Genomic DNA, 23655 nt, shown 5'->3' with positions numbered 1-23655 from the left:
TTTTTAATGTTTTGTATGCCGCATTTTTTATTATTGATGAATAAAACTTTGAAAAACAAAAATCTCTGAACACAAGTCTGTTTTGTTACATTGTTCGCTGTCAGTGGCTTAATTTGTGACATTTATAGATAGAACAGAGAGAACAGGAAAGGCACTGACAAACACTTCTGATTATTTTAGCAGCTATGAAGCAGTTACAGTTTTAATTTAAATCTGGAGTTAACAAATTAGGATTTCTGGAGTTGTTTTAATAGTGTGTTGATGGAGTTTGACATACTTCTTGTGGCTTTGAATGTATTCCCATTAAGATGAAGGTATTTCATCTTCTCCTGGATAGTTTGGTGGGGTTGTACCTACACACACACACACACACACACACACACACACACACACACACACACACAGAGACAGATAGAAGATTTTATCTCACAAGTACGTCCACGTCATGATGGGCTTTTAACATTCCTCATGGATCATTCCTCAATGTCCTTAGAGGCAATTTTGAACAAACAAATAAAAACAGCCCACATTAAGCGCTGTAAAACCAGGACAGTGTTTGAACAGCTTAAAGCAAACAGCCTTCCTATAAACCACGTCTGGAAACTTCGTTTAGATCTATCCCCCCCCCCACAAAAAAAAAAAAATACCGGAGTGTTTTCTTAGCAGCAGAGTCTGTTCCCCGGATACGCATGACTGACTGAGCATGACTCAGTGATCAAACAGCTCAGCCTTGACACACAAAATCAATCTCAGACTGTCTCTTTTCTGCTTAGTCAAAGAAAACACGGCAGCGCCAGCAGCAGCGCCAGCTTACATCACCTCTGTTACCTTGGCAACCGCTGTGACGAAAGAATTACTAAGTGCTGATTGGCTGAAGTGAAGCTACAGTGGTCCATAATTCTCCGTTAATTATATAACGTCTGCACCTGATGATAATGACTGAGGCTGCACACGCTGAATCTTTAATAGAGAATTTTGCTATCTCGACAAGCACATGTGACGCGTGAGGGACGAAGCAAGAGTACTAAAAAGAGACTGAAAATTTAGGGGGATTTAACCAAATTTCAACCTCAAAGAGAAACAAACTACATAGTTAACAAAAGAAAGTGTTATAGCTCTTTCTAGCCTCCTAAAATCGGAAAGGATGCCACCGACAAGGAGACAAAGGAGGAACATTTATACGTGTCAAGACAATGTGAACACAAAAAGGGGGAAAAAAGTAAAAGACAATTACGGTTGCAGCGGTAAAGGATGCTCACACTATGATAACTGACTCATGGTTTACGGTATAAAGTATTACACAATAATTATAATATTATTATTATTATTATTCGGAGACATAAAGTTGCAATGATTATCCGACTGATCAGTTAGTACATGGGCAGAAATCGTTTTCATAATTTTTAAGCAAAAAACAAAAATAAAGCTTTGCTGGTTTCATACTACTTAGATATGAGAAATTGATACTTTTGTGTGTAAAAAAGGATGATTAACTGTTTTACTGTTTTTTATGACATTTAATTAGCATAAGGCTTTATGAATTGATCAAGAAAACAACGGGCAGATTGATCCATAATTTTAAAAAAAAATCATCACTTATAGCCTTAAACACATGAAACGGGGAGTTGAATGTCCCCATCCAGAACATTTTGAGCATCAAACAATTAATTTCCTGCATTCTGGTGAATTTTTAACCACAAATGTGTGCATTTTCTACCTCAATTTGTTATATAAATGTCTCTAATTTTGTCAAAGTGAAAGTCCCCTGTTACTTTCGTGTTAGTATTGGCGGGGACGAATCTACACCTATGCATGGGACTTAGTTTCTAAACATTTTGAACACATAAGACCTCTCCCGATGGTTTGGGATAAACTGTTACCTCTCCTGTACTACATGAGTGAGTCATGCAGAGGGCCGTCTCTTTTCCAAGACAGTGAATGAAATAGAAAGTAACTAAAACAGCAGGAAGGTCTCAGATCTTTACAAATGATCTATAAAATCAGAATTGAGATGAAAGACATAGCCACTGTTTAAGTTTTAAACGTCAACCTAATGACAAATTATATAACCTCACAGATGTGTGACAAGTCTTAACATACTAGAAAACTTTTTAAAAGGCCGTGAAAGACGTAACAAGGTGATTTCACACTGTTTCTCACCTAAAGAGGTCATCTCCAACAGTCTCATCCTGCCGGCTCTGACGTTCCTCCTGAAACAAACACAGGCTCAAATCATGAATGAAAGGCTCGGACAGATCACAGACAGATAAGACACACAGAGTGACAACAGTACCTCAGCTGCATCTTTCAACCATTCATCCAGATCAGAGTTTTTGCCCCGGTTGTGAACCAGGAGATCAGAACCTCCGATGACGTGAGGTCGGCAGTCTGCACCCGGCACGCAGACCTGTCACATTTATAAGAAAAAAGGAAATAATTCTGTAAAGAAGGCAAACTTTTAGATTAACTTTTTTTTTGTGATTTGTGGTGGAGATTAAATTTCACCATACTTTTTTTATCCAGCTGGTCGAGACAATGTTTTCTTCAGGACGTACCTGATCAAATTTACTAACAAATTCGACATGTTTCTTCATAGAATTTCCCAAAAACTGAAATTTTTATGAAGAAAGGGAATCACTCTCTAGTGTTCTTGGAGGGGAAAAGACTATTTATTTATTTAATCAAATCTAAGAAATTTTAGACTATAAGGACCTGCAGACGGCTTGATTTAAAGTGCTGTTTCTAAATGTTAAATGCGCGTTTCTGACCTTGCGGAAACATTTGAAGTTCTTTGCGTAGCCGTTGCTGTGCGTCTTCTGGGGTTTGGTTTGGGGAGGTGCAGACACAGTGAGAGATCTAAACTCCACTAACACCAGCTTTTTGGGGAGGTCCTCGACAATCTTTGACTCCTGCAAAAACGGCACATTAATAAGTCAAATTTTGTCAGATGGAGAGTTGATATTATTTCTAGCATAGATTAATGTTGTAGAATATGAAAGAAGACAGAACTAAAGTGCTATAAAGGTCCAGTGTTTAGGATTTAGTGGCAGTTAGTTTAAGTGAAACTTGGCCACTGTGGTTTATGTGAACTACAGTGGCCAACACGAAAGTGGGATGTCCGTAGTTAGTCAGTGTGTGTTTGTCTGTTCTGCGCTCCTCTGGAAACATGGCGACCTCCATGGAAGAGGACACACTCCATGTGTAGGAAAAAAAACAGCTTCTTCTAAGGTTAAGGTTATTATACACTTTGTGAAACAAAGTTCTGAATATTATTTGCCTAAATTTCTGCCTTCCTAAATCCCACACACTGGACTTTGAATACATAACATGGTGTTCGGGTAGCTCAGACGTGAGGGTGTCCTGTGAGTCCAGGAGGGTTCAATCGAGCTTAATTAGTCGAGTCAATTGACAGAAAATAAACGCCAACTATTATGATAACTGATTAAGTAATTATTCATCCAAAAATGTCAGAAAGTGCTTTTTTCCACCTCTAAAATATAGAGATATCCCTCTTTATTTCATATCACACTACACTGGATATCTTTGGGTTTGGACTGACAAAAGCAGACATTTACAGGCATCACCTCAGACTTTGAGGAACTAAAGTAAACATGTTTCACCATTTTCTGAGATTGCATAGACCAAAGAATTAATCTAGAAAATAATCTGCAGATTAATCACTGCCCTGTGGCTGATTAATCACGAGGCCAAAACCAACATGAATATTTAAGAGTTCAAAAATATGATAGTAATTCATCAGCTGTCTGTTGTGTTTTGGTGTTTTTTGGGGGTTTTTTTTACACATAAATGCAAATTTTTGAAAAGGAACTTTTGAATTTATTTTTTTGCTTCTAGATTACACTTTATATTGGAGATTTTAAATGTCACAACAGCACAATAAGTACATCAGCTGACCACTTTTATAATTCTTGGATGCCAGTAAACACTGAAATTTGAGTTGATGCTCTGATGCTGATATGAATCAAAAATCTTTAGACTCTCGGCTCGCAGCCACAGGAAACAGTAAGTGTATTAACCTACTTTGATGCATCCAGTGTTTCCTATCCGCCCTTTACAATAATCAAAAATCCCACTTTTGACAAATAAATAAAGCAGAAAACAATTGAATTCTTAGCTATTCAAAGGGATAAAGAAGACAGAAAGATGTAAAAGTGAGGGCTTTACGCAGAACTTACTTGGACTTCCTGTTTGACTTTAACTGGTTTCAGAGGAGTCTTGGTCTCTTTTTTGGCCTCGCTAATATCTCCTTCAAGTAGCTTTAAATCCTGCAGGATTGAAGAAGTGCAACGATAGTAAAACATGACTGAATATAAAACTGAGAAATAAAACAGTGCCGTGTGCTGAGACCGGAGGTCACTGACAGTAAATCCTCACCTCAATGAAAGACACCTCATCATCATCAAAAGGCTGGATGTTTTCACTCGTACTGGCAGACGGCACTTTTGGAGGTTTGTTCTGATCACTTTTTCTGTATTCTAAAGGATCAACCTGCTCCGTCTTGATAGAGACAATATGCGGATCAGGTATTTTGTTGTTATGTGAAGCGGACTCTTTTTCCAGGCCCACCTGTGGCCTCTGGTTCTTTACGTTTTCTTCGACGAGGATCCGCGGCCTTTTACTTGAAGAAAAAGCCTCCTCAGTATTTAAACTTTGTTTCTGTTCGGTTGATTTCTGGCCGATTGAACCGCACATTAGTGGCTGCGCTTTCTGGCGCTGATTAACCGAGGGTGGCTCCTCAAAGAAGTCCATATCCTCAGACATAAGAGACTCCAGTTCATCCATCTGTATCTCTTCCTCCATCTCCTTCCTCTTTCTGCTCCGTGGCTCCTCCTGGACAGCATGCGACCTCCTGTCTGACTGAGCCTCTGATCGCCCAAAAAGATCAGCTGCTGAGCCCTGTGCAGCCTGAGAGGCTGCCTCAGTGACTCTGCCTGCACGTGAGTATGTTTCCTTAGACGTGGCTGAGGTGTTTGGCACCTGTGAGCTGATGGATGATTCCAGTGAAGGTCGTTTTGGCTCTGACGTGACAGCGCACAGCTCGTCCTCCAAAGGCCTTGATGACAGGATGAAGCAAAGCAAAAGGTAAGAACAGAATTTTACATGTCAAGTCAATTTTATTTATAAAGCCCATTATCACAAAACACGGTTTGCCTCAGAGGGATTTACAGCATACGACATCCCTCTGCCCTTAGACCCTCACATCACCTCAGGAAAAACACCTGAAACAGGGGAGAAAAAAAGGAAGAAACCTCAGGAAGAGCAGCAGAGGGTGATGAGGGATCCCTCTTCCAGGACGGACAGACGTGTAATAGATGTCATAAATAACAACTGAATTACAATTATGACAAAAAGGAAAGAGAAAGAGAGAGGGGGAGAGATGCACAGCAATAATGGAAACAGACAGTTGTCATATTACAATAACGATAGGTGTAAAATTACTAAATGCACTCTATGATAATACTGTGGGAGTTAATAAGAGTCTCATGCGTATATTGATAGTGGCTAAAGCTGCGTTCCACTGTACTCGTAACTCAGGAGAAAAAGACCTCTGACTCAGAAAAGTGCTATGAAATGGACATTCAAATTCGGAAACTCCGAAAAGATCCATGTAGACCGAATCAGTCAAAATGACGTCACAGCAATACGGTGATGCGCACAGTGAATGGAAATTACAAGTTTGTCAATTTTAACTTTAATGTTTTGTTTGTGTTGTGAAAAGCGCTATAAAAAATTGTCCGTTTCCATTCAGTGGTTTTGTGTTTAACAGAAGTCCTTGCGAGCATGCTGCAGCCTCCTCGCCTTCTCCTCCTGTCCCTGTTAGCTACCTACATCCATGAATCTGCATTTAGCCTTCTGTAAGATCTAAAAATCGCCAACAAGTTTTTTCTATTGAGGTTGGGTGTCTGGTGCTGCGGCAGCTCATGCAGATGCATGCAGATGATGTTCAGAGTTTAGCTAAACAAACACGAGTTCTCTGCAGGCATCCATGTTTTCCCGAGCAGATGCACCGGAACACATTTTGATCGGAAGTTGGAAAAACCAACACGAAATTATCAACTTCCGACTCGCACTGGAACACAGCATAACAGCCTGCTGCTGTGGATGTGATATAAATACTCGGAGCATTTGTGGGAAAATCCAAGCATCTTTCTCAGCAGAAGAACTGTGCCAAAGGTCACATGATATTTTTGTCTCAATAGACGACATGTTTTGTTCTTGTTAAACATGTTGTGTTTGTTTCTGAAGCATAATGTAGCAGAAATATGTTACATATTTGTTTGATAGGTTTTGGATTTGCAAAACAAAATGCATTAGATTGTTTATGAACATGTGCTAGTAAATCGTAGGGCATTTGTAAAACCAAGCTTCCTACATTATTTGGCAGGTGGGATTTAAGACTTTTAAAGGCTTTAAATGCCACATGGAATGAAATTTAAGACCAGTTTTACAGAAATTAATACTGAAGTAAAAAAACATGTACTGACCTTAATTAGTCAAGGTTAGGGGGAGTTTCGTGTTATTTTAAGTATTTATTGTAACATAAAACATGACTTTTAGAGATGTTAATGCAAGAGGCATTCGCTAAATTATTATTATTATTATTATTATTATTATTATTATTATTATTATTATTATTATTATTATTATTTTAAAGTTAAGTTTATAAAAATTGCATCTCCAAGCCTCCTTTAAAAGATTGATTTAACACATTTTAATGCCAATAAAAGCCATATCTTTACACTGATGGATCCAATGCCTTTTAAGGCATTTTAAGGATCTGCAGGAACCCTGAAAATATTTTTTTGTTAAGTTTTGGCAGGATATCAGTTCTATAATTTTAGCTTATATTGTTGCCACTCAAAGGTACTGTATTATAATTATTGTTGGGTTAAGAAGTTGTACAATTACTAAATTACTAAAAACATGCAGAAACTCTGACAGGCTGTTTAAGAGCAGATGTTTACCTTTTCTTGTTGACTGTTTGAAAGAAGCTGGTCAGAGTTGATTGTTTCTGCGGAGAAGCTTGTGGAGAGATTTTTTGTTTCTGTGGAGATTGCCTCTGTAGAAATGTCTTATTGCCACCACTGGTCCTGTGAACGGAGGGCTGCGTCCAAACGACACTACTGCCTGCACCTGAAATTGCAAAAACATTGATTACTTGGTAACAGCATTACAGGCATTCAGCTGGAGTTCCCGACTTGCTGAGAGGTGGACCAGAAGACTGATTTCACCCTCATGTCTGTCGACTATGCCTACAGTGCGTTCGCTTAGCTTAGCATTAAGACTGGAAAAAGAGGCATGAAGCTCTTCGCTCTGTGCAAAAGCAGAAAAATCTACCTACCAGCACTTCTGAGGCTCATTAATTAACATGTTTTATCTCAGAGGCTTAGAATAAGCATACGTCACAAAATGTTGAACTATTTGTTTAACTAGAGCACTCCTAAATATGTTTAAAATACAACTCAAATCTACAATAATAAAGCCATTTGACACAAATACTGGAGACCTATTTAAAAGGATCGTTATGAGATGATGGTGACTGATCCATTATACACCTTTTTTTCTTGATTAGTGCTACTGTTACATAATCTGTAATAGAATAACAAATAAATTATTTAAATTCTACCAGAGTCAGAAATATATTGTTGAACACTAAAAAGAGAAACTCTAGAAGCTTGTCTGTTGTTCAAGTGACGTACTAATTAACAACTAAAATTCAGAACACATGACATCTAAATAAAGTAAAACACAATGTTGTGATAGACGGAGAAATCCAATCAGTTTCACAGATTTCAAATAAACAAACGGCACAAGTATTGATTTGGTATCTGTGTCTCAGACTTCCAACAGAATCTGCACCAAGAGGAAAAAAGACGGATCTGTAAATCTCTGATTCCTTCGTGCAGTTACCTGTCGGTTTGGACTCGAGCTTCTTCCTCTGTGAGGCCGTGTTCTCAACCACGTTCACCGACGAGCTCAATGTATCAGACACGACGTGCTGAGCTGTCGTCTTCTGAGCTTCAGGTTTGGATCGATGGAGCAGAACGCTGCTCTGATTTTGCTTCTTCTCAGGAGTCTCCCCAACCGCCACCACCTCTGTAACTTCTCTCATCTCTGTCCTGATAAAGTACAATTACACACATCAGGCGGGCAAACGGAGCAATGAATAGGACGACTTTCACACGTAATGGATGTGTCTCTGTGAGGTCTTGTCGGTACCCGTGTGACAGCTCCGTGTTGACGGCATAAGCTGTGATGTTCTGAGATGCTGCAGGTAACACGGTCTCATTCACCGCCACGCTCTGCGACAGCGAAGCACTCGGGATTCTGGGTTTCACTTTTGGTGCCGACTCTAAAACATAAACAAAGACAGAAACAACTGACTTATTTTTCGCTCACTATCCATAAGCGCTTAATTTTAACCGCGCCCAAGAAAGAAACAAGTCAAAGAAAAATGTTAACGCAAGAAAAAAATGATCAGAAAAGGAAACTGAAAAATGCATATGTACATACAAGAATACATAAAGAAATAAATGCAGAAATAAAGACAGTAAAAAAAGGAAAAAAACAAAGAGAAATAAAGACAGACAGAGAAAAAAAAGACTTTGGGCGTTCTTTAGTAAAACAACAGCAACAAGAGAAGTTCCTCTCCAATTGTCGCGCATGCGCACGCACACACACACACACACACACACACACACACACACACATAAACACACAAAACAAACAGGCAAATCAAGAACTGTGATTTTCTTTCCGGTCCCCTACCTGACTTTGGTGTCAGACTGGATGGATTGCAGTACTCGTCACAGGAAGCATAGATTGCGGCCAAACCGATTTCAGACTCTATGATGACTCTGAGGCCTTTTCTGTGTCAGCCAACAAAGAAGAAAAAGCACCAGAGAAAGTTTTAAAGTGTTCCCGAATCGTCACTTTGACAAATAAATTGCCAAAACTCTCTTAAGTGCCTCTCTACAGAAAAACAGAAGCTTGTGCAAACCTTTGAACAATGTCCTTTGCAGAGTTCGCCCACTCTGTGGTCGAGGAAGGAAGCAAAGTTTGGGAGCTGCCTGCCATAACATCGATCACACAGCTGCGTGGAGACTCCAGCAGGTCCCGCGGCAGAGAGCCCTCCTGCAGCAGCTGACTCCTGCCACCTCCAAAACTCACTGCTGCACTCAGACGCTTCAGCTGCAAACAGCATAGAAGAGCACGAATTTACACATGACGGAGTTCATCTGCAGAGCAGCTCAGAGAGACAGACTGTGTGTCTACAATGACATTATTATGACACTTTCCCTTTGTGTTAACCCCTTAAAACCTCGATCAACATCACTTTTTTTGTGTTGCATTCGGATGGCTTTCATAAGCAAACCTTTGAGCCCTGAACACATTGGTGTGATTTTTTTCAAAAATATGTGGAAAAAGGTAATGAGACACGAGAAATGTCACCCAAATTGCTAGAAACTGGTATATTTAGAAAATCATTATTTTTTAAAAAGCTCAGGACAATTACCAGAGATATATTTGCAATTGTCATCATTCTAGGCTATCTTTAAAATTATTTAGCAGAATTATTAAGCATTTTACACACCTTCCCTTCCCTTTTTTGTGCTAATTTTCAGGTAATTTTCTTGTTTTTTTTAGAATTGCTTTCTAATTTGGGGGTTATTTCTTCTCAAGTCAGTTTTCTCAGGTTTCTGAGGGTTAATCTGATCAAAGGCTCAACCCTCTAAGTGATTCATAAATATTTTAGTTCGTTTAAAAGCATTTCCTCCAGAAGATGTTCTATAATGTTCTTTTTAATGTACTCTACTCTCTCTCTAAGCTTAAAAATGCAGAAACGCTCACCCATAATGTGATACTGGTCAACTACAAAGGCCAAACAAAACAACACAGCCCTGTCGGCTGTCCCTGATGAGGTTTCATCACCTGCATACGCCCTCTGCTGCACTCGACCTCATCTGGAGGTTCAGGTTTTGATCCGTGTACGATTCAGCGCTGTATTTTTCTGTCTACAGCAGCAGGCGTTAAATAAAAACTGACGAGCAAAATGTTACACTTGTACGTCAATTAATTCATCAGTTTTAATTAAACACCATACGACAGATTTATGATTGCAGTTTTAAAACAGAAAAGATTTAGTTGTTTTCTTCATATTAAATGGATGCTTATTAGCTTGCTGATGGCATCATGTAAAAATATTCAGATGAAACTCTGGGCCCTGGTAAATTATAACTGATATTACTGTCTGAGTCAGAGAAGAAACGGTGACGTAGACACATTTTGAATTCATGAGAGTCACATTAATTTTACAATTAGATGTTCTGATACTACTTTTGCATTTCCAATACGAATTACAGAACCTAAACCTGCGTATTGACCAATACAGAGTAGTGATCCAACAGCAAAAATGTAAAAGTTGTATTCCACCAACCCTGACACTGAAGCCTTCACACTGTGCAGGTTGCCTTTGATGCTGCTGTAAAATAAAGCCAATATTGCTGACAACTTGCTGATGAGGAAGAATTGATTTCTGGGAAATTGACATTTCATCAGGGTGTGAAACTACTTTTGAGTTTTTTAATTAATTACATGGTATCAGATCGATCTTTGGACTAAGGTACTTACCAATGCACTATCAAGAATTATAGGACATTTACAATACTAGTATCTTTATTAAAATCACGTTTACATTCAAATTTTTATTTGCATTTATGGTCTACCACACATTTATATGACTTTATTTTATATTTTATTTGTCATATTTTATTCCTATATTTGAACTTGTACGATTTATGTCTTACATTCTCATTTTTCAAAACATGACTCGATGATTTTCTCCTCCTTTCTTTTTTATACATACTTCATTTGCATTGTTGAAGGGAGCCTGAGATCGAAGACTTTAATTACCAACGACTGCCTATATGTAATTGTTGTGTATATGATAATAAGGAAGTTGAACATTATTTTATAAACCAATTTAGTAATCTAGAAAATATCAAATCTATTGCGAAATAATTATTAGTTGCAGCCCATGTGAAAAAAACAAGCTCTCGACCAGAGCAGCGACTCTCCCAGAGGATCTTTGGGCTGCTGATCTCCTGGCAACTGATATTCAGCTGATAAACATGACGCTCGCGAGATCACATGACTTTCCATCACTTCTAACACTAATGACAAAAAACACACACCTGATTCAGATGCTCATGTCTTTAACTCTCATGTGCTTTGTTATTCCTGACTGTGATGGATGACTGCAGAGCAATTACACCTGATCACCTGAACCCCTGTTATTCTGAGAGCACCAGAACAACATCAGCTCATCATTACAGAGACAGACGTAAACATACTTGTTTGGCACTGAAGAATATGAAGGTCTTTCCGGTGAAAAGCTGTTTGCGAGCTGGAATCCCTCCAAGGTTAACATCCTCTTTTCTCAAGCTGGGCTCATCGATTTCAGGGACGAAACTTAAAAATAATGAACAGCACAGACAGTGAGAGCTCAGTTCATCCTCAGTGTGTCTGTGTGTATATGTGGATGGATTGTTTTTATACCTCTCAGCTTTCGGAGGGGGTAATTTTTGCTGAGCGGCTTGGCTGAGCTCTGAGAAGAACTCCGGCTTCACGATGAGACGACAGCACAGCAGAGCAGAAATGGTCTAATGAGGAAAACAGAAAGCAAATAAACACATATTCAGAGGAAAACAAACCACATGTATCCACCTGATGAGGAAAAGATTAGATTTCTTTATCTCGGTCCAAGCCTGACAGATCCCAGTAGGTCTCAAATAACCTGGCGGGTCTGGCTGGGTTGGGACCGAAAAGAAATGTTCGCTGATTTGCCGGGTCGGTCGAGGTTTGGGCTGTACTGAGAAAAAAAAATTTAAAAATGAAAAAAAAAAAAAAAGAAAATAGTAATATTTAAAAAGAAGCAGCGGACAGCAGCTCCCTCCCCTCCTCTCCCTGTCTGCAGGGAGACAAGCAGAGGGAGTCCATTTCCACTGGAGACGGTCTTGGCTCATGGCGCCACACAGCCGATGTGACCCGGGTGTTAGAAGCTGACTAGTGCTTTTTGGGGGAGGTCAGGCTTGGGCTCAGTATTTCACGTGATCATCTCAGACGAGTTCGGGATTTAATTCACACGTGTCGGTTCAGTTTGGGTTGTATTTTTTTCGGCCCATTAAGAGCTCTAATACAAAGTCTGGTCCTGACCTTGATAGTGACTTTCGCTGTGGGCATCACCAGGTGGGTGCAGTCCTCAGTCCAGGTGTTGACCAGCTTTCCACCTAAAGCCATCAGCGCCTGAGAGAGCGACGCTTTGCCGTCATTGTCCAGACATGACGAGCACACCACTGGCCTCTGATGGTCCACACTGAGATGAAGGAGATTCACAATGCAACATGAAATTCATAATAAATGTTACTACTTCTGAGAGCGTTTGGGATAAATAAAACTGTGTGAATGCAGTTAGAATAAAAGTAAAAGGTGATGCTCGACTCAGGCCTTGTTGAGACTGCGAGCACATCTGTCATATCCAGGCAGAATTAAGACCCTACAAACAGGTTTTAGCACCGTCCAGGTCGACTGTGACTGGTTTAAAGAAATAAAAACAAGTCAGAGCTTAATTTCTGATGCAGAGCATAATATATGCATCCAGATCTTTCTGGTGATGCCTGGACCATAGTTTGTAAAGAGGGACAACACACTGCCCCCCAAAAGTGAAGTCAAAGCATCTTGATTGTCCCCTGGTGGCTAGCTGCAGTATAAGTCAAAAACCCCATTTCCTCTATATTAGCAGATAGAAGACGGGCCAAACTAAAAACTAGTTTCTGTCATTTTAGGTAGTTCTGATCTCACTGATGTTTGTTCAAGTTGTTTCTTTTTTCAGAATAAGCTTGGTCTTGAATTTGTTATTTGGTGCTATAAAAAGGCAGAGTGACGTTATGATTGACAGCTGTGTTTGCCAATCGGTTCCCTTGCAATCAATGGTGCTGCTCGCGATTGAGTCTGACGGGTACGTGGGCAGAAATTTGATAACGTCAGTGGCTTTCCCGATCGCTACTATGCAGCATCTGGCTCCAAACAAAGTCACCAGTGCAAGGTGGCAGTGCCTGTTTCTAGGTTATTTTGCTTATTTTTTCTGCAGTTAAAGGAAGTGCAGATGCATTTGTTCATCTTTATATGCAGTCGATGATCCGGATACACAAATCCGATCTAATCACTTGCAAATAACAGTGCAGACAGTTAGTCTTGGACTAAACAGATCTGATTTGCCTGCAGTCTGAACACACCCTTCGTGATCATGGTTCTCTGATATAAAACATAACAAAGTCTCGTTTTAGTTACTTACGTGAATTTGCTTTGAAAAACCCCGAATGTCACATTGTCTCCTGACCTCAGGGTCACTGGTGTGTTCTCTGTCAACCGCTGACCGTTGACAAACGAACCATATTTGGAAACATCTTTTAGAGTCAGAGTCTGGGAAAATAAAATTCATAAGAGCAACTCGTAAAATTGTCCATCAGTCAAAGAAGCCATCCTACATCTTTCTCTTAAATCATTTATGTCTCTGTGGTTCAATTATTTATGTCTCAACAAACCCATCCTTTAAATTAATCCTAAAATAAGAATGTATCCCTGGCTTGGAAAATCAATTAAACCTCAGCTGTAAGAGCAAATGGAGAAGACTTCAGCCTTTTGTAAACAAGTTACACCAACAATTATTATAACAATAACAATTATTTTTCCTCTGAACATTAAAATCACTTCTAGAAACTCTTATGGTGCAGCAGGATTATGAGTTGCTGAATCAAAATGTTCACAGTAAACAGAGGATTCTAATAAATGTGGATAAAGAAGAATCTGTCATAGAAGGGTTAACTCTGATATGCAGTGTATGGTTTGTGATGAATCTGGAAGGTGAGTGATGAAGTCCATTGAATGTTTTATTCCTCATTAAATAATCATTTAAGGGCTACACTTTTTTTTTTTAAATATTCCTCATTTCTGATGATAATCTGTTTGGATGATTACTTAAAAATTGTGTCTTTTTCTGTGGCAGATTATATATGTTTTTATATTATATTATATATTTTTTTCGTTTATTTTTTATTTGATCAAGCTGGGTGATTCTACACCAATGCAGTGTTTTGTTTCAGTGAAGTTAGACTGGAGTAGTAGCGCCACCCTCTGGACAGATGTGCCATCACACAAGCAACTTTTTTTTCAAATTAATTCATAATGCTCTAATCTAAATGGTACACTGTCAGAGGACCTGGGTGACACGGTCAAATTAACATCCTGCAAAACATTCACGCTAATGTGAAACTATCTACGGTTTGTATAGTAGATACAAACGGTCATCTCACAGACCTGCATGGTAATACAACAAACTGAGCATCATTTTAACCTCCAATCTGTCAGGAGGACTGTCTCTGAAACTACTTAATCTCAGCAGGATTTACCTGGTTTAATATGGGTAAATAAAAATAAATAAATACAATAAATTACAGAAGGTGGTCATGACATTGACAGGGAAAATTATACCAACTTTTGTGTAAACGGTGTCAGAGTTCTTCAATCTGAATTAGTTGTCTTTTCAATGTTGTTGTTTCTTGTTTGCATAACGTAAACTTTTCTATTTGCATCTTGATATAAATGCAAGCTACAGTTACATTCTGATATGTTTATATATATCAATTTAACTTTCCAATGCATTTGCAATAACATACATTCTATCGATTGATTTATTGCACAGCCATGGACACACAGGAGGCTCAACATGGAGGATGCTGCACATATGATGTGCACATATGATGTGCTCGGCCAAAAATCTGTTTGATAGCAGATTCTATTGAACACATTCAAAAATAAACTATATAATGTACAAGAATTCTTTCTCTCACCTGGTCAGTCGCAGTGAGGTAAGCGTGAGCCCTGCTGATGGACTGGTCGTTGGAGAGGAGGATGTCACAGTTCTTGCGCCCCACCACGTACTCTTTACTGGAGAGGAGATAGTGGGTCTCACCTGTGAGTGACAGGAGAGAGAGAGTTATGGACCGTCTAATGTAAAAATCACAAACATTTTTATAATGTTTTATAAACTCATATATTACATGACAAGTTGTAAAAGAATAAAGAGAATGTGACTTATTATGTGTGCCAATCCTCTTTCAATAAATGTGTCTCACTGTGCACTAGAGCTGGCCAATGTTGAGAAAATACCACAATATGTTTGACTCAGTCGGTACTTGGTAATCAGTAATGTGACAATCGAACATTATTTTGTGTCAGCTGGGGCTCAGCTGGAAGCGTGGATCAGTGAAGGTTGGTTGATAAAATCCAGCTTCTCCTCAACACTTAAGTCTAAACTGCTGTGGATGGTCTGGCAGCTCTGCAGGGGTGGCTGTGTGTGTCCTTTAATGAAAGGCATACATGCTGTATGTGTTTGTAAATTTCTAAAATTGTATAATTCAAATGCAAAGCCACCTCAATCACCAAGAAGATATAATATATTACACTGCACAATAGATATTCACACTCAAATTTGGAAAATAGTGAATTATAGTAGGACAAAGATCCAATTTGCATTTGAAAACAATTTGGGGAACAAGATCTAAATCCAGATTTATTTATTTAAAAAAACAAAACAGTTGACCAAGGTACTGTGAAGAAATAAAAATTTTTAAAAAATAGCAAAACTATAAAAGCAACACAGGAAAACACAGACACCAGTAAATGAAATTAAATAATAATACTAATAACAATAATAACAATTATAGTAAATAACACAAAGAACATAAAAATACAGAAATACAAAGGCCAATTTAAAGATGCAAAATGCAAAGCAAAATGTCCAATTGTAGATCAGTGGAGCTGCAACCACCTTTTAGTTTCAATATCAACATCTGAGAGGCAAAAGGGACATGTTCAAATGTCTTGTTTTGTCCAACCATGAAAAAAGATCAAAAATCATCAAATACTGCAGAAAAACTGCACCAGAAAGTTTATTTACTTATATACTTACTCACTTATTGATTATTTATTTGTTTGTTAGTCATAATAGTTGCGGTTTAACTTTATGCCAGCATCTAAATGATGATTGTGTGGATAAATACTAAGCAGCAAACATTACATCTAATGAAGATAATCTGTCCTGCACTTCATGCTTCATGTCTGGGATCACATGTCTAAATACTAAATGTACCTGAATATGTCACGACATGTGGGGACTTTATATGTAAAAGTAACTGACTGTGTGTTTTTAACTGCTACCTATGAAGGGGCAGTGGATATTTAATTGCTCTGAACCTAATTTTGAACAGTGGCATGTTTAGGCGAAATGAATCTGGACATGAGCGTTTGTAATTAAAACCAAAACATACACAGCTCGTCACGTTACCTGCAGTTAAATAACGACAAACAAAAAGTAAATCACACCCATGCTGCCAAAAAACACACTCTTACATTTCGATCAGTTCATTTTTTCATCTTTATCTTTAGTTGTTTGATCATAACGTTTCAAGGCGTGAACTTTAACCGCTAACTGTGTGTTTAGCTAGCACTGAAACGCTAACATCGACGGGTAAAGTTACCTCCGGGCTCCAGCGGTGACAATATCCACATTTTACTGCCTTCAGGTGCCTTTTCATATGTTCAAACCACCATAGTATCAGAAGTAAGGTAACTTTTTAGGACAGGTAGCACATTTCCAACGATTGTTATCAACAGAGTGGAAATTCACAGCGCGCCATCGTGTGACGTACAAACCCTGCGCCACTGCTGTCTCTTCAAAATAAAAGCCCCCAGCCCTCATTCCTCTCAATGAATCTAGTCTTAATTATATTATATTATATTATATTATATTATATTATATTATATTATATTATATTATATTATATTATATTATATTATATTATATTATATTATATTATATTATATTATATTATATTATATTATATTATATTATATTATATTATCATGTTCATTGGTGGGCAAATTTCATATCCAGAAATCCAAATTTTATAACTCCAAATCTGCATTTATTACATTTGAAAATAAAACTAAGAAAATTAAGATTTTTTTAAGAATATGCGCATCTCCCTTAATTAATGTATAAGAATAAATACTGTCTTCTGGCAGGTATACTGTCCCCTGAAATTTGTTCGCTTGTTTTATTGTGATAAATTGGTATCACTTAACCCATATGTATTGCACTAAATCTGCTACAGTACTTGTACTTAACTTGATTTAAAGATCTGGTTTCTGCTACTCTATTCTTTTACTACAGTTCAGAAGCAAATATTGTATTTCTATATTATCCCCTGAGGGAATTCTTAAGCTACTATGAATGTATTAATAATTATAATCCATTAATATCATTTACATTATTTTTGAAATGGGACTTTTTAATCATTAAAAATGATCGGGCTCTTTTAAGTTGTTGCCGTTGTTGTTATTTCTATTTGAAAAGATAAGACTGTACTGATGTACTGGATATAAACCCTTACAGCATGTGAATAATGAAATAACTACTAAAAATGGGCACATTCAAATATTTTGGATGTAACTGCTAAAATCTTTGAGCCTGCCGCTCATCTCTTTTAGTTTCGATCTTCTGAATTCCTCTTAGGATGACATAAAGTGAAGTCTTATATATTTGCATTCTGTAGAAATATAGAGAAAAAAAGCAAGTAATAGAATAAATAAATAAGTGTGGTAAAATTGGTAAATATCAAATAACACAGTCGGAGAGTAAAAAACAAATATTAGACATATAGTTTTACTCAATTTTAAAACATGAACCAGAAATAAAATAATATTTGCACAAAGTCATCAACAAACATAAACAACACATTTTTAAAATGTGGTATTATACATATAAACAGAGTTAACAGATGGCAGTTCTTTGCAGATTTAGTTATAAAATTAACTTCTGTTTCTCTCACAAACATTATGATTAAATAAAACCTTTTGTCTTTATTTGATGAATCCAAAATAAACATCACACATTGCTATGTTGCTTTTTTTTAAACTGCAGAGCTCAAAATAAAGGATCGTTGTCAGGTTTCCACGGTTGGCCTGCAGCTGGTCTGAGACGGCCTCGTCCCCAGAGGCAGGGCAGTTTGTGATTGACTCTCATCACTGCAACGCTCGTGCAAGAGTCGGGCTTACGGATGATCTCACACCAGTCCGGATAGTCCACAGGTTCAGATCCACTGTGGGGAAGACCAGAGTTCGAGAAACCTACATAGTGCATGTACTATATACGTTTGAATGCTTTTGGGGTGATTGTAACTTAAAACACTCTTACTGGTCACAGCATCCAACTCCAAAAGGCTCCATACAGACACACTGGTAACAGTCACTGGTTATCCAGCTCTCTCCAATCCCGTACACCCGTCCCATGTGCTCACAGCTCCCTGAAAATACCAGTTATTGTGACACAAACAGCAGCAGATTTAGGGATAAAGGGAAAATACAGTGTAAAATACAGTAAATTAAAAGTAAAAGTCCTGCACAAAAAAATTAAAGAAGAAATATATAATGATTAGTATTATTGGCAAAATGTACTAAATTATTATTATTGCTGTTATCATGTTGTTGTTTTTATTGTTGTTAATTTTTTTGTTATCAGTCATGATCATTTTTATATGTCTTCACACTTCATTATTTTATTATTTTACCAGTAACTCTGATATTATTATTGTTGTATTTATTTACAACAAGAACAAGAGTTTAAGAAGAATCAACACATAAAAATAAACTTATAAACATAATACACTTCACAAACTAATAAACTTATCTAACAAACAATAACAATGAATAACAAAAAAATAAGAGCAAACACATTTTCAGATTTTGTCTTGCTGTTATCCTGCGCTCTGATTGCCTTTCCATTTTAATGATTTTTCTAATGTAAAAAAATGTTTGTTTTTGTTGTTGCTGTTTAGTTTGTTTATCCAGGGGATAGCATTTAAATGTTGTTAGAGCTAAGGCTGACTACTTCATATTTTCGTATTGGCTCATATTTCATAGACTGATCATATACTTTAAATAAATACATTTAAATTTGCAAAGTAATGGTTATAATAACTGTCAAATAAATGTGGTGAGGTAAAAAGCACAACAATTCCCTCTTTCTACAGCTGGACATGGACACACATAAGCCTATGGGAAACTTAACACCCACACACACACACACACACACACACACACGCACACACGTATCCATACTGCACCTTTAGTGTTGAAGAAGCACTCGCCACTGTTATACACAGAGAAACATGGCACAGCAGCACTCAGGAAAAACAGCAAAGCCAAAAGTGCTCCTCCTGCTGCGTTTGCCATCTCTGAAAGGAAGCAGCACATAGGTTAAAAAAGAAAAGAAAAGAAAAACATTATAACTAGAAGACAGAAATGCCAAATTAGTGGTCTTACCTATTTCAGTGATTCCACTTTGTAAAATAAAAACCTTCCCTCTTTCTCTCTCTGCTCCTCTTGCTTTCATTCACCCTCCTGTTGTTTTTCTGATCCCTCTGTCCCCCCTCGGCGCTCTGCGTCTCCTCCTCAGTGCCGCTCTAGAGCTGATGCTCTCTCTCCCTGTGGGCTCAGATATTTATACTGAAACAGGGCATCTTTATCTCTACTTTCTTCACTGCTATTTGTCCACCCACCCTCGCCCTCCACTCTTTAATTACCTTCTGTATCTGCACGCACGCATACAGTATAAGCACACACGCACACAAGCACTGTTACTACAATGTTCGTCATCTCCTCTTTTGATGCCTCACCGAAATTGCCCGAGAGTATACAGTGTGCACTCTTTCAGATAACATTTGTCTCATTTGCCTTTTGACCCTATCAGTAAATCTCGCTGGTGACACCATCCAGACGACAATCAGGCGGCAACCTATTGTCCAACACACAGTGTGACCCCTTGACCCCTTAACTTACAGATGCACGCATATGAATTTTTTTGTGACATCCAATAACATTAATGCTCAAAGGCTAATTTTAAGAAGGACAAATTAGTTTTTCGAGTTTGTTTTTTATTAAAAAACAATTTTATTGTATTATTTGATTAGTGTCTCTTTCTTACAACAGACTAATGATCAAATTCACTGATGTGCATCAGTCGCTTAATTCAATTTCATATGTTTTTAATGAATCATCAAGCACATAGCACGAATGTGATGTGGTTTTACATGATTCATTAAACTTAAATTTAATTTTCCTATTTATAGTCACTTTGATTTGGTGTCTTTTGCGTAAATGTTTTTTTGTGTCACAGCAGGGTGAGGGGCATGATGTTTAACTCTCTGAAAGCTGAACAAATTGGTTTAATTTGCACCATTACAAAAAATGGCCCAAAAAATATTTTGCAAGATATTAATAAAAATATACAGAAAAAAACACCTGAAAATAAGCAAAAATAGTAAAGTTAAAAAAAAAACAAATAAACAAACAAAACAAGAAAATAAGCTTAAGAGATTACTAAAAAAAATATCTATGTATATTTTTTCTGTTTTCTGTATCATAATTTTAAATATATAATTACAAGAATTATAAATATAGTTTTCTGGACATTTTTCTCTTGTGTTTTGATAATATCTAATAATCTACCCAACTAATTTTCAAGTCATGTTTTTGTCACGGTTTAATATTTTTCTCTTGCCAAGTTGCTTATTATGTTATTTACATTTTTTTTTTTAAAGAAATCAATCCAATTTTCTCAGGTTTCAGAGGTTTAAATGATTGTCAAGGGCGTCTGAATGAGGCCCAAGAAAAATTATGTTAATCCAGGTGTTAATAAGGTCTTTATTTCTGTGTTGGAGGATGGGACTCAGCGTCTTTGTGCTTAAAGTTGTTTGAATAAACCACCCTGAGTCCTCCTGATAACACGGACCAATTAGCACTCTCTCTCTCTCACACACACACACACACACACACACCACCCACACACTTATTACTTTTAGGAGATTTCATTGCCCAGAGAAATCACCAAAGGGTCCAGTCTAGCCCACTCTATGACTTTGCACACTTATTGATGCACTTGTGTTGGTTAAAGGCTCAGACACACTGAAATTACGTCAAAATACTAGCAGCGATGAAGGCTGACTGTTGCGTCAGCTCATGTGAATTAGCCAAAATAAAAGTCCTCTGCTACTTTTATATTTTCATTGAGGAAGAATGTGTCCCTGGTCCCCACCAAAACTACACTATTGTATCTCTAGCTGTTCTGTTCTGTTTTGTAAATAAATCCATGTTTTCAGTATTTACTTCTTCTTCATTCATTTGTTCATTCATTCAGTTTGTTAGTGAGTTAGTTGACTGGTTAGTTAGTTATTTAGTTAGTTACTTAATTAGTTAAAATCAAAGGCAGAAAGGAATTAAAAAACAATAAGAAAATGGAAACATTACAAAAAGCAAATGATGACAATCATAATAATAACAATATACAACTCTCTATATCTAAATGGACGTTAAAACTTTTGATACATCTAAAAAGTAATAGGTTATTATAGGTTATCATAGGTTATTATGCGGTAGTTTTACTGGTCTGGCCCACTTGAGATCAGATTGGGTTTTATGTGGCCCATGATTCAAAATCAGTTTGACACCTCAGGCCTCGAGGCTTATTCTAACCTTCACCTGTCCTCAGTGAACCCCTCTGCAGTGACACCAAGGGACACAATTATGGACTGAAATAAGACAATCATCCACAGAATCCATAATTTGTCCACAAATGTGAAAAAATACCATGTTTTGTTATTAATTAAAACACCAAGAGTTTGTTCATCTGCAACATTTAGTTGATTAATCGATCATTTGATTCACAAAACTGCCCGCAATTTTGATAAACACGTACGTGTTTTTTTTTGTGTGGTTTTTTTTTTTCCTTTTTTAAAAGTTTTGGGGGTTTTATTTTCAATTTAGTTTATAGTTTGGGTTTTTTTTTCCTTCTTTGATTTTTTTTTTAGTAATTTCTACCTTTATCAGCATTTTAACTTTTTTTTCTTTCTTTTTTAAAATAATCTAAACTTTTTTGGCTTTTTTTTCTTCTTTTTTTAAAATAATTTTGAGTGTTCTGGATAGGTGTGTGCATGTGTGTGTGCGTGCATGCGTGCTTGCGTATGAGTGTGTTTTAAGATTTTTCTGCATTTGGGTACTCTTACTTTTGATACTTTTCCGTGCTTATACTTACTTTTACTCAAGTACGATTCTCGAAGTAGGGCATTTACTTGTAACAGAGTATTTTCACAAGGTGGTATTAGTACTTTTACTTAAGTAAAGGATCTGAATACTTGGTCCACCACTGGTGATTGCACATCAGATGAGTGACACACGCCCTCTAGTGCTGCTACAGAAACACTGTCCAGACTTCCTCTCTCTCTTCTTCATATTTTGAATAGATGGCTTCAGATTACTTCTGTACACCCTAACCTGTCTATCCAGTTTCCTAACTCTCTAAGAACGGCCCGGGCCACTCTCCTCTGGGCTGGTATTCACATGACAATGCTCTGTGAGTATGTCGTTTTGTGATACTAAGTTGTTGGCTACATTTTCTTTTTTGCAATTATCTTTTTATTTGGAAAAGACAACAATTTAGCATTCAGATTTTCTACAATTTTCATACGTTAGCACACTTTTCCAGTTTTCCTTTTTTCAGTTCTCTGCATATGTACAAGAAAGAAACTAAAAATCGCAGTCCTCCTGTGCTGAAACTCAGACTGTACAAACTTCTCAGTCCTTTACTCCCATAGGTTGGCTACATTTTCATAAAGTAAAGTTACTCATTTGATTATTATTTCTCACATCAGTGACACTGATTTTCCAGCCAATGCTCCCATGTTCTTGTGCACATAAGGATCACGCTTCCTTTGAAAATCGGACTATTACATAATAAAAAGCCCTTTGAAGAATTCACTGACTGGGAGGGAGGACGTTTCACTACGTCCAAAAGCACGTTCCCTTGAAAATCAATTAATTAAAATGTAAAAATAGTATCTGAAGCATATAGCTCACTAAGTCTGATGCCATAGGACTTGAATCAGAGAAGTGGAAAAAATAATGACTCATTGCAGACAATGTTAACATGCGATAAGGCTTTATTTAAATCCAGAATAAATAAAATAACAGATAATGACACTAAATTGCCCTCAGTGGAACATCCATTGGGAAACAGACACAAAATAGGCTCCTCATGATGTTTTATAGGCAATTAAAAAGCAAAGCTGATAGGACAAAGAGACTTTGGACTGTTGAGAGAATAAAAAAAGGAATGAAACAACCAACTTATCATTGTTGTTATCAGGTCTGGCTTCATTAAAATCTGATGTCACAAACCTGTAGCACCAGCGAAAGCACGTGTTTGCTCACGAAGCAGGATGTGCTTGCATGCTAAGATCCCATTGTAAAAAAAACAAAGTCTCTTCTATCTTGTTAAAAGATTATTGTACATGTGGGTGTGGGTGTTTGACAGCAAGTATGAAACGAGCCTGCAAACAGTGAAACTTGATATTCAGGGAGCTTTTGTTTACATTTTTATTCAAAAGATAAAAGCAATTTTGATAATCACCCCCTTATTTGCACTTATTGAAAACACCATAATGCTAATAATATTTGTCC

General features: G+C 37.3%; 2 protein-coding genes across 2 annotated transcripts; both read right to left on the bottom strand.

Annotated features, from left to right (window-relative positions):
* nbn (nibrin) lies at positions 1–16804 on the bottom strand. Its single transcript, XM_042490415.2, has 17 exons — positions 16620–16804; positions 14931–15052; positions 13376–13503; positions 12238–12397; positions 11581–11684; positions 11376–11493; positions 9023–9213; positions 8791–8891; positions 8242–8374; positions 7933–8141; positions 6987–7155; positions 4396–5074; positions 4197–4286; positions 2769–2909; positions 2294–2407; positions 2161–2210; positions 1–353 (listed from the first exon to the last, which is right to left on the bottom strand). Exons 1-17 carry the CDS (start codon positions 16648–16650, stop codon positions 320–322), a joined length of 2574 nt encoding a protein of 857 aa, XP_042346349.2. The 5' UTR covers positions 16651–16804; the 3' UTR covers positions 1–319.
* A 988-nt stretch (positions 16805–17792) lies between these two features.
* msmp2 (microseminoprotein, prostate associated 2) lies at positions 17793–19738 on the bottom strand. The gene is made up of 4 exons (XM_042489705.2): positions 19465–19738; positions 19266–19376; positions 18338–18446; positions 17793–18242 (listed from the first exon to the last, which is right to left on the bottom strand). Exons 1-4 carry the CDS (start codon positions 19532–19534, stop codon positions 18068–18070), a joined length of 465 nt encoding a protein of 154 aa, XP_042345639.2. The 5' UTR covers positions 19535–19738; the 3' UTR covers positions 17793–18067.
* Positions 19739–23655: the final 3917 nt, after the last annotated feature.

The sequence above is a fragment of the Plectropomus leopardus genome, chromosome 11 (genome assembly GCF_026936395.1).
Source record: "Plectropomus leopardus strain MGB_pleo_1.0 chromosome 11, ASM2693639v1, whole genome shotgun sequence".
NCBI lineage: Eukaryota > Metazoa > Chordata > Actinopteri > Perciformes > Serranidae > Plectropomus > Plectropomus leopardus.
Note: the sequence above shows the minus strand (reverse complement) of the source record. Positions and strands in the feature narration are given on the sequence as shown.